At 50.0% G+C, this 12,055-nt stretch overlaps 1 protein-coding gene across 1 annotated transcript in view; it reads right to left on the bottom strand.

The window, feature by feature from the left end:
- Positions 1-7,626, bottom strand: part of Asap3 (ArfGAP with SH3 domain, ankyrin repeat and PH domain 3) — a 45,259-nt gene extending 37,633 nt beyond the window's left edge. The window contains exon 1 of the mRNA XM_059255198.1: positions 7,065-7,626. Coding sequence (XP_059111181.1) covers positions 7,065-7,193 — 129 coding nt within the window. The 5' untranslated portion in view covers positions 7,194-7,626. The remainder of the gene's footprint in view (positions 1-7,064) is intronic.
- Positions 7,627-12,055: the final 4,429 nt, after the last annotated feature.

Raw genomic sequence — 12,055 nt, 5'->3', positions numbered from 1 at the left:
CACTCTCCACCTTATTTATTTATTTTGATTTTTGCGGTCCTGGAACTCACTCTGCAACCAGGCTGGCCTCGAACTCAGAGATCAGCCCACCTCTGCCTCTGGGGAATGCTAGGACTAAAGGTGTGTGCCACCACTGCCCAGCTTCCCCACCTTAGTTTTTGAGACAGGGTCTCTCATTGAACCTGGGGCTCACTAATTCAATAGACTGGCTGTCCAGCAAACCCCAGGGACCCTCCTGCCTCTCCCTCCCCAGCCCTGGGATTACAGGCATGCACTGGCAGGCCTGGCTTTTTATGTAGGTACTGGGGAGTCTAAATTCAGGTCGCTATGCTTGTACAGAGAGCACTTTACCTACTAAGCTATCTCCCTAGACCCCTCACTTGTTGAAATAATTCTCTGTGTGCCTTGTTTTGTTGAGGCAGGGTCTGATTCTGTAGTCGAGGTTGGCCTCTTAACTAGCTATGTACAACAGGCTGGCCTCAAAAGTTATAGTCTTACAGTCTCAGCCCCATGAGTACTAAGATTAAGTGAGACCTTGTCTCAAAAAAGCAAAAGAAGTCAGGCGTGGGGGCACACGACGTTAGTCCCACTACTCAGGAGGCAAAGGCAATTGGATCTCTGTGAGTTCGAGAACCAGGGCTACATAAATGAGATCCTGTCTCAAAATAATAATAATGAGTAATGATGGTAACAATAATAATAGTCCCACACACACACACACCACAGCAAAACCAAAGTTACTAGCATTGCCTACAAGCTTCCATGTGACCTGCCCTGTCTATCCTAACTCATCCGGAGTACTATGATCCCACTAGGCTCCTCTCCCCTTGACCTCTTTTCAGTATCACAGACAATCCAGGTTCTTTACTGCCAGAGGACTTTGCTGGAGCCGCTCCCTCTAACTGAACAACCCCGGCCCATCATCCTCTTTCTAGTTTTTATGTGTTATTTATACTTTCTAGGTACCGACTGTTACGACAAGGGGCTGGGTGTAGAGCTCACAGCAGAGGACGTGTTTAGTACACATGACACCCTAAATTCAATCGCTGGCCACACTGAAAATGTAAAACTGGGAATATAATACCAAGCTAAGAGTCTAGTCTCAAGGAAGAGAAAATATATTCTATAAAGAAACCAGATGTTGCTGATGATCTTTAATTCCAGCATTTAGGGGGCAGAGGCAGGCGGATCTTTGCGAATTTGAGGCCAGCCTGGTCTACAAGCGAGTTCCAGGACAGCCAAAGAAACCCTATCTCAAAAAAAACCAAAAAAAAAAAAAAAAAAAAAAAAAAAGAAGAAGAAAGAAAGAAAGAAATGAAACCAAATATTAATGAAATAGTTACGCAAATAAACATAAATTTTAACCGGGCAATGGTGGTGCATGCCTTTAATCCCAGCACTGGAAAGGTAGAGGTAGGTGATCTCTGTAAGTTTGAGGCTAGCCTGGTCTACAGAGCTAGTTCTAGGGCAGCCAGGACAGTTCTAGACAGCTACACAGAGAAATTCTATCTTGGAAAACCAAAATAAATAAATAAATAAATAAAAGTTTTATCTGTGGGAAATACAAGAAAGCTGAGCAGCCAGGCCAGCTGGAGGTCACCACAATGTTCTAGGAAGAGTTGACAGGTGTGGCCCAGGAAGCAATAAGGAAAAGCAGGCAGACTGCAGACACACAGCCGGTAAAACTCATGGCCCTTGGTGAAAAGAGTGCCTGAGCCTCCCAACTTGTGCACCAGAACCTGGCAGTCGGCCTGAGGAGTCGTGAGTGTGGTCTAAGCAAAACCTCTGCAAACCACTGGACATGAGTCCGGGCTGCGTGAGTCACTGAGAGCTCCGAGGTAACTGAAGCCATGGGCTAGACAGTCTGGAGAAAAAGACAGCAGGAAGAGAGATGGTGACCCAGGGCCCAGCCTTAAGGAAGGCCTGGACAAGGGGATGAACTTCCTGCCACCTGCTACCATATGCAATTGCTGTTGAATTTGCTCATCTCTTCCCTGGCTCACTTCTCCGGAAGAGACTGCCTTTAGGGCAGCGACTGCATCTCTCTTGCTGAGAGATGGATTTCCCCAGCATCCACCACACAGCTTGGAATGCAAGGCCATTGTGAGACCTTTGGCAAGGCTGCCTCATCTTGTCCTTGGTCAACATGATTGGGTTTTTAATCCCCAATGCCCAGCAAAGAGTCCGAATGTCTAACTTGCGTTCAAGGTCCTCAGAGATGCCAAGCACCCCTTAGCATTCCAATGGGATAATGTGTAACTGCTCTAAACAGGGAGGCACCTGGCAGCATGGGCCTCTCCCCAGAAGCCAGACTCCATCAACAGAGAGAAGCTTCATGGACCCTATCCTCTTTCTTTAAGAAGTGCCTTCTTCCCCCAGGGTAGATTTGTGGCCATGTTTACCCTGCCTGCATCTATCCCTCCGTGACCTCTGTTGAACGAGGGGTGGAGACGCAGCTTCTGTCATCAGTCCAGAAGCTGGGCTGGGCTGCCAGGAACTTGGAAGTGGGACATGAGAGACTGGCTGGGTTACCTTTAGACACTGGACCAGTGAGGTCACGTGACCGTGGGGACTGAAGCTGCACTCTGGGGCCTATGTAATGAGAAGGGAGCAGAAGATAATCGGGTGAGACAGAGTGGGAGAAGGGATATGAAGCAGCTGCCTAAGCCCCTGAGTCCTCCCAGGCCTCAACTCCCAGGCCACATGGCATCTTCCTGGCTTCACTGTTCTGAGAGGCACCTCTAATTCTTTAAGACAAGTTTCCTTTCCACAGACACAGGCTTGAGAGGGTTCATATTGTCTACAGTCTCCAGGATCACATAATTTTTTGTTTTGTGTTTTGAGACAAATCTCTCTATTATGTCGCCCTGGCTGTCCTGGAACTCACTCTGTAGACCAGGGTGGCCTCGAACTCCCAGAGATCCACCTACCTCTGCTTCCCCAGGGCTGGGATTAAAGAAAGACATGTCTGCCGGGCGGTGGTGGCGCACGCCTTTAATCCCAGCACTCGGGAGGCAGAGCCAGGTGGATCTCTGTGAGTTCGAGGCCAGCCTGGGCTACCAAGTGAGTCCCAGGAAAGGCGCAAAGCTACACAGAGAAACCCTGTCTTGAAAAAAAAAAAAAAAAAAACCAAAAAAAAAAAAAGAAAGAAAGACATGTGCCACCATGCCTGGCCTACATAATTTTTACACTAGAACAAAAAGACACACCATGAGGCCAGTTGTGAGAATACTAATACTGGTTATGCTGTCATTTTGCTTTTTGGGATTGGACCTAAGACACTGAGCCGTATCCCCACCCTAAGAATATTTAAACTTGAGAATGAGACCCTCATCCAGATGAGGTGGAACACATCTATAATAGTAACATTCAGGAGGCTGAGGCAGAATTTGAGGCCAGCCTGGAGCTACACAGCAAGGCCCTGCCTCAATTAAAAAAAAGAAAAGAAAAGAAAAGAGAAAGGTGGGCTGCGGGGGGGGGGGGGGGGGGGGGGGGGGGAGGCTGGGGGCAGGAAGAGGGAAGAGAGGGACACCTGTAATTGGTATGTAAAATGAACAGAAAATTTCTTAATAATAAAAAAATAAAAAAGAAAGAAAAGAAAAGAAATTCTTTCAGAAAACCAAAATCACTGGGTGCAGGGGTGGTAGTGCACGCACACCTGTGATACCAGCATTCAGTAGTCAGAGACGGGGATTATGAATTTCAGGCTAGCCTGGGCTAGACCCTGTCTCCAAATACACACACACACACACACACACACACACACACACACACACACACACGCTAAGGAAAAGATCATTTTGACTCCATCAGAATTTCAACTATGCACTGTCAGACATGATATAGATTTTAGGTAAACATTCTCCTAACCATGACCCTTCCCCCATCCATCAGCTCCGAAGATAAACACTGGGAGTGTGCACGTGTCCACAAAGACTGCCTCTTGCAGAGCACAGGTCAAAATGGTCTCCTGACTTCTTGATATGCTTTCCTCGAACCAGTCCCTGAATTCACTCCCTTGCATTCTCCACTAAACCAGGCTCATCTAGTCTTCTGCCTGGAAGTTGAACTTCCTCCAGGAAGGCCCCCGTGTCGCACTGGTCCTCACTGGCTCACCCCAGCTGTTCCTTTGGCTGCTGACAACACTGTGTCTTTCGCTGGACACTCAGGACAGCTCCTGGCATTCCTACTTGTTACCCTAAGATGTGCTGCATGTCCTTATTCCAATCAGCAAACCAAAGAAGGATCATGATGTCCTCCTCAGTGCCCAGCACAGAAATGGCACAGAGAACCATACAAAACATGGCCGCCAGCCAGACCTGCCATGTCACACACGGCAACCGCTTTACTTTCCCTGTGAAAGTCAATGGGATGGTGGCTGTAGGGGGTCCAGGTCGGAAGGGGCTGTCTGATGCAGGGGTTATTTCAATACTCTCCCATGCTGCATGGAGATTCATAATGAAAAACAAACAACCTTTAAGTCCAGTGAGGTTAAGCAGGGAGGAATTGGGAGACTCGGTTTCAAGATGAAATAATTGAGGTTTAGAGAAGTTCTAGAGGGAGGCCAGGCAGATCAACGTTGCAAGGAAGAGAACAGGACCAGAGGTTAGGACAATGAGGGAGAAATGCCAGCTGCCCCACACTCTTGCTCTGGGAGTTCAGGCAGTGTCTTGCCCTCTCTGTATCTCTTTCTCTCTCTTTTTTTTTTTTTTTTTTTTTTTTTTTTGAGACAGGGTTTCTCTGTGTAACAGTCCTGGCTATCCTGGAACTCGCTTTGTAGACCAAGCTAGCCTCGAACTCACAGAGATCCACCTGCCTCTGCCTCCCAAGTGCTGGGATTAAAGGTACGCAGCACCAGCGCCCGGCTTGTTTCTCCATCTTAAATGAGAGGGATTCGAGCTGACTGCACTCTCTCAGGGTACTCCAGCCTGCACACTCTTGGTTCCTATGACCTGTCCCAGGGTCCTTCCCAGTAGGGTTGACCAAAAAAGGCCCGCAAGTCCCAGGACAGAGTCCCTAGTTACTTCCAGGAAACCACCTAGACCTGGAAGCCTTGATTTGGGAAGCAACTAGAGATGGAATCCTAGAGTTAGATTAGTCATGCCCAGTCCTGGAGGAAGGAAAAAACCCAGGATCAAACAGCATGTAAGCACAGTATAATAATAGAGTGATGCGACCACAAAACCAACCAGAAAACTCCAGCAAAATCTAATTCAAATGTCAGACTTAACTTTGGGGACACTGGAATGCTGAAGAGAAAAGCTGTGCTTGGGGAACCCATGTCTTTCTGTTGAAATAAGTAAAAAAAAAATGAACGCTTGTAAGCGCATGGATCTGAAGGTTAAAAAGGCTGGCTTTTGTGTGGCCTGCCCTGGGGCAAATCTGATCCCCTACCAGAGCCCACTGGACTTCTAGACTCATTTTGTCTCCCAACACAAAGTGCTTAAACACCAGGTAGGGTCAGATGCGCAGGCACATGAAGTCAGAGCAGTCCCTTCTGCTCTGACTCAACAGTCTAATGGACAACAGGATGACAGGTAAAACCCCTAAAGATGTCCTGGAGTGCGGAGGCTCTGGGCCTACCCGCAGGAGGCACTCCTGAGGGCAAGGCTAAGGCTATGGGGTAGCATTTCCCTAGAAGCAGCCAGTGAGATACCCGCATTTGTGAGTGGACTCTAAACCAGGGTTTCTGCTCAAGCCATCCGAGCCTCACTGGTTCTTATCTTCATAAAGACATGGACTCCTGGTCCAAGTGTGGTGTGCACCCTGTAACACCAGCTCTGGAAAATGCCAAGGTGGGAGGACCCCAAGTTTGAGGCCAGCTTAGGCCATATGGCGAGATAGTCTTAAACAGCAACAAAAACCAAGAAGTATTCCTACTGTGTGCACAAGAAACGAAAATCCAAGAGATTGCTATCTAAAGAGATCTGTCAATTACCTTGACAGTAATGTTCCCATCTTTGCACACATTGCTTCCATGATCTCACAGCTCTATGAGGTAAACAATTATGCCCCACTTTACAGGTCAGGTCACATGACCAGGCCCACCCATCTTGCAAATGCAGGGCCAGGGTCTGAACACAGGTTAGCATCCCTGGAAATTGACGGTCTTTGTACAAGTCTCTGTCTTCCTTACCAAGGAGGAAAGAGTCCAGACAGAGGGCTAGCCAGTCAGGGGAGAGGAAGAAGAGAGATTTCCTAAGACCTCAGCTCTGAGAATTTCTGTGTAGCTTTGTATCTGCCACACAGGAGGGGCACACTTATGGTTAAGGGTGGGGGGCCAGGGTACTACTGAAGTCCAAAATGCCACCCAATCTGGGGCATCCTCTGGAAGAGGGCTGGGGTCACATTATCCTCCTCTGGCCGCAGACCACAGGCTGTCTGCTCCAGCATATTCCTTACGGACAAAAAACTGTAGCGAATTCAGAGAAGAGGAATGAACTCCAGTGAGCATGGGAATGGGGTGGGGCAGCCTACAAGGGCGAAAGAAAGGGCCTGAGACACTTTGCCTGGAAACACAAGAGAGGGGAGGGGAGAGGAGTCTGTAAACTTGCCCGCGACAGCCAAGGTGAACCCCGGCTCCTGGCGCCTTCCCATTCACATTCATTCCACAAGGCGAGCCAAGTCTCAGAACCAGCGGCCAGGAGGAGGGGGTCTCCTCTCTCCTGAAGCCCGGGAGAGGTAGTAGGTTCAGGACTGAGCCTGCTTCTCAGGAAGGGAGTGACCTAGGGGGTTGCATATTTGTGGGGCTCCAAAAACGAAAACACAAAGCTGTAAGCCACTGAGCAAATACACATATGATGGGCAGGTCGCCCAAAGTATTTGAGAGATGTGCCCCAACATGTAGGAGTCTTTAGCGAGGTGACCCCAAGATCACCCACAAAGTCCCTCTTCCTAGCTCCACCGTGAGGACGCAGATGTTTGAGATGAGCTAGGTTCCCACAGATCTAGTAGAGGCGAGTTTCTGGAGCGCCGCAAAGAGCCATCATAGCTCCAGGCACTCCTGCAAAGGTCAAAGCCAGGCCCCGAACTGACGTGAGCCCCCTCCCGCCTCGGCCCCTCACCTCCTCCCGTGCCAGAGCCGCCCCCCGGCACCGGGGCATCTTGGTGGCGAAGGCAGCTGCCCCGGCTGGGGAGCTGAGGTCCTCCGCGGTGACGGCCAGAAACTCCGCGACACTGAGCTGCTCGGGCATGGCGGGCGCGGGGCGGAGACGCCGGGGCTGCCTGAGCCGGGCGCGGGGGACGCTGCACTTAACCGCGCTGGGCTGGCTGCACCGCGCAGGGCCTGCCTCCACTACCCGCAGCGTCCCCGTCCTGGCCTCCTCACGCCCTGCCCCCTGGCCCGCCCCGCCCCTAACTTCCCGGTCACGCCCCGTCCACTAGCCTTTCTCTTCGGCCACGCCCCTGACTCGCTCATCTAACTCCCTGGCCACGCCCCCGGCTCCCTAGTCTAGCTCCTTGGCCAACCCCCAGTGCCTTGCCAACCCCCCTGGCCACGCCCCCATCTTGCTTCCCTAACTCTCCGGCCACACCCCAGCCGCGCCCCTAACTCCCTGGCCACGCCCCAGCCCCGCATCGGCCCCACTCAGCCCTGCCTCCATGAGCTGCAGTGGGGAAGAGCTTTCCCGGGATCCGGCTCTCAACTCTCAGGCCCCGCCCCGAATCCACTTCCCTTACCTCTTAGCTCCGCCCCCAAGGCCTGCCGGACGCAAGCCCGCAGCCTGCCTCGCCGGCCCCGCCCCCGCGGCCCTGCAGCCTCCAGCCCCGCCCCTAGCTCTGTGCTCCGCCTACCGTGCTCCTGCTCTCTGGGCGGTTTGCTTCTTTCTATTCGTGCGTGCTGAGGTTAAAGGCAAGGTCTGCGCCACCAGGCCATTTAAGATCTCCGCCGTCACCTAGCTATGTGCCATTGAATCAATTGCCTCTCTGGTTTTTAAAAGTAATTTATGAGTTTGGGATCGTGCCATAACCTAGAGTATGTTGAAGTAGGAACGGGAGAGGGTCACCCTCATCTCAGGACACAGAACAGCTCAGGTTTTTGTTGTTGTTTTGTGCCAGATTTCTTAATTCCACCTGTGGCCGGGAGCCCTTCCCCTTGCCCCGGCGTCCAGCTACCTTCCTCATCCATCTCCTTGGTCTCTCTCTCTCAGGGGTTTCTTCTTGGTACCTTCACCGTCCAACCTGGCGCCTGTGGCCTCTTCCCCAGATCAGATCCTAAGTGGCCCCAGCAGCTGCTTCGGACTCTGCTCCTCGCTGACACCTTCAGCCTCTGGGACGCTCTCCTTCTTCATTTCCTTCCTGGACCTCTGTGCTGGCTCTTTCTGGTTTAGTTCTGTTTGCTTGCTTTTCCTTTTGTTTTGAGACAGACCTTCCTCTGACTGCTGCTCCCCCACCTCCGTCCCTCTCTCCTTCATCTTCTCTTCTCTAGTCACTGACTTCCTTAATGTCTGTCTCCTCAACTCACTAGGCACACACTCCTGCCTCAGGACCTTAGAACTGGCCTCTTCCTCAGTCCTGGAATTCGCTTTCTCCAGATTAGCTTCTGCCTGACTGCCTCCTTCTGGTTTTTGTTTGATTTTGAGTTTTGCTTTTCAAGGCTTAACTCAAACGTTTCAAATGTAACCATAATGCTTATCCTGGCCACTGTGTTTTAAACTAGTCACCAGCTGCCCCCCTCACCCCTCACTCCACATCCCACATCTCTATCATCTTTATCTTTTTTTTTTTTTTTTTTCCTATCCAGCACTTTTAGTACGCTAGGTTTGGGGTATGAGTTTGCTTTTTTTTTTTTTTTTCAATGTATATGGATGTTTTACCTGCATGTATATCTCTGTACCATGTGAATGAAGGCTGGGTGCTCTTGGAAGCCAGAGGAGGGCATCCGATCCCCTAGAAATAGAGTTACAGATGGTTGTGAGCCACCATGTAACTGTTGGGAATTGAAACCAGGGCCTCTGCAAGAACAAATGCTCCTTACCCACCAAGCCATCTCTCCAGCCCCTTTAATTTTATTTTTTTTTAATTTACAATTTGTGTGTGTGTGTGTGTACTCAAACACATGTGTACACATGCATGACATTAAATTCATGAGGTCAGAGGACAACTCTCAGGAGTTGGCTCTCTCCTTTCCCACGTGGGTGGCAAGGATTGAACTCAGGTAACCAGGCCTGACAGCAAGCTAGCTCCCTTGTTTACGTATTTGTTTATTTATCTTGAGACAGCGTTTTATACAGACTCAGACTTATGTGTAGCCATGGATAACCTCAGACTCCTGACCCACCTGCCTCCTGAATGCCAGGATTGCTGACATTTGCCAGCTTACCTGACGCTTGCTGTAGGCTAGCCAAGCACCGTGGCGGCATTATACCTCTGAGAGCCGTCCAGGACGATGCTTGTTTCTTTTCCTTTTTTTTTTTTCTTTTTGGGATAGAGTTTTACTGTGTAGCCCTGGATGGCCTGGAACTCACTGTACACACCAGGCCGCTCTCAGACTCCCAAGAAATCTGCATGCCTCTGCTGGGATAAAGGCATGTGCCATCATGCCTAGCTCATGCTATTCCTATGTGCCTCCATCTACTGCTCCTCTACTACATGTAAACTCTGTTAGAAAGGAAAAGGGTGTTGTTCTGGTTAGGGCTTTGTGGGAAACCAGGCTAGTGTCCAGAGGCACAGACCGCCTGGGTTGAATCCTGTCTTTGTTCTCTGCCTTAGGTAAATAGCTCCATCTCCACGGACCCCAGTCTCCTCTTCTCTCCCATGTGGAATGAGGGTGCCTCCCCTCCTAGGGTGGGCAAAAGGAGTAGAGGATACAGTGAATGCAGGGTTTAGCCACAGCATGCCTTCACCCGTGTTATTCATTGTTTCCCACAGCTGATACACAGTGAGTATGCAATAAACATGACATGGCATGCCAGTTTACATGTGCTCAGTGTCAGCCAAATCCATGAGCAGAAAGGGCAGGATTTGAATCCAGGCTTTTTGCTGCCGTGTGATCTGCCTTCTGGAGACTGGTTCCAGGCTCATCTCCAGGCCGTAAGGTAATTCATATCTTTAGTGTAAATGAGTGAGAACTGAGTTCGGGGGTAGGGATGGCAGTAAAGAGTGATCCCTGCCCTGAGGATCCGAGCTAGGCTCCTGTCCACCACTCCCAGTGCCTTCCTGATCCAGTGTGATCTGCCCCTTCAACCTCTCAGGAGAAAGAACACACCTCCGACATAGTTCCCAAGGGCAGCAGACCACCATCTGACTGACTGCCCTTGTCACCCACCTGTCCCTTCTGCCTGCCATTATTTTTCCAGTTTCTTTTCAGCTTCATGGTTCACATGCCATACACTTTACTCTGAGAAGTCTTCCCTCGTGTCCTGAGATGTTTTAATGCCCTTTGCACAGGTTCTTGTGTTTTCACAAACCCACAAAAGAAAATGTCTAAAGAGAAAATGGGGAGCACCAAATTGTAAAATGTCCTCTGGGGCTGGGGAGTTGGCTCAGCAGTTAAGATCGCTTTGTGGCTCTGACAGGGGACCAGGGTTGAGTTCCCAGCAATCACTTCAAGGAGCTCACAGCCACCTGTAACTCCAACTCCAGGGGATCCAACACCCTCTCCTGTCCTCCCCAGGCATCTGCACACATGTGCACATATCTACATACAGACATATAATTTAAGAACACAAATCTTTTAAAAAGAGGGTATGCATGTCAATCCATTTACACGACCATAGTTCCTAAGAAGGGGATTTTTGTGTTCCCAGGGCATGAAATAATAATGAAAGTGAAATAATTTATTCAAGATGCACTTTGTGTTGATTCTTTCCTAAACCCAGTCCATACAATCCTCTCAAAATTAGCTCCCCACGTGGTCCACTTTGTTGTCTTGTTTTTCCTTCACACTCTGCCTGCTGAGGCATAGACAGAAGTCCTCCCTCTCTGCTCAACTACCCTGCTCCCTAACTCCCTGGCCTCAAGTGTTGTGAGGGGTTCCCATCCAAGGAACTGAAAAGTGCCCAAGAGTTGAACACAGTCACTTTCCAGGGCCCTGTGGTCTTTGTATGTCCTCAGCTCAAGCCACTAGCTGACCCTAATCTTCAAATTTCAATTCTGAAATTTCCTTAATAAGCCAGGCGGTGGTGGTGCACGCCTTTAATCCCAGCACTCGGGAGGCAGAGCCAGGCGGATCTCTGTGAGTTCGAGGCCAGCCTGGTCTACAGAGAGAGTTCCAGGAAAGGCGCAAAGCTACGCAGAGAAACCCTGTCTCAAAAAACAAGAGAGAGAGAGAGAGAGAGAGAGAGAGAGAGAGAGAGAGAGAGAGAGAGAGAGAGAGAGAGAGAGAGAATAGATACTCCCAGCCTGCAAGAGCTCAATCCCTAACTTGAGCACTGTAGCTGGTGTCATGGCGCCACCTAGCGGTGGGCAGTGCCCAGCCGGCACAGCGGGGAAAGCGGGACACAGTAGCCTTGAGTGCCCACCAGGGTGTGCCAGACTTCTGTAGAGTTGGAAGGAAGGTCACTCACACTCACAGAGCAGAAGCACAAACCTTCCCACATACACAATACACAGGCAGTTCCCAGAGAACAGTGTGAATGGATTAGATACTTCAAAAACCAGATTCCCAAAGGGTCAGGGAACCCGTGAACAGCTGGAACCTTCTAAACTTATTTGGTAGGTACCTAAAAATGTCTGATATGTGAATGTATATCAGAATACATCTGCACAGCTAGGCACTACCATAGTTCTTAAGAACAGGATTTAGGAGCCAGGCCGTAGTGGAACATGTCTTTAATCCCAGCACTAGGGAGGCAGAGGCAGGCGGATCTCTGAATTCTAGTGAGTTCTAGGCCAGCCTGGTCTACAGAGTGAGTTCCAGGAGTTTGATCCCTGGAACCCTTGTGAAGCTGGAAGGAGAGAAAGGAAAGGATGCCACAAGGTTGTCTTCTGACTTCCACATGCATCATGCATGCTGTGGCACACAGGTAATATGTACACACACACACACACACACACACACACACACACACACACGTAACTAAATTTTAAGAGAAAGATGTTTATGATGCCTTTTTAA

Source organism: Peromyscus eremicus, chromosome 2, assembly GCF_949786415.1.
Source record: "Peromyscus eremicus chromosome 2, PerEre_H2_v1, whole genome shotgun sequence".
In the NCBI taxonomy this organism is placed as follows: Eukaryota; Metazoa; Chordata; class Mammalia; order Rodentia; family Cricetidae; genus Peromyscus; species Peromyscus eremicus.
This window is presented reverse-complemented; position numbering and strand designations above follow the sequence as displayed.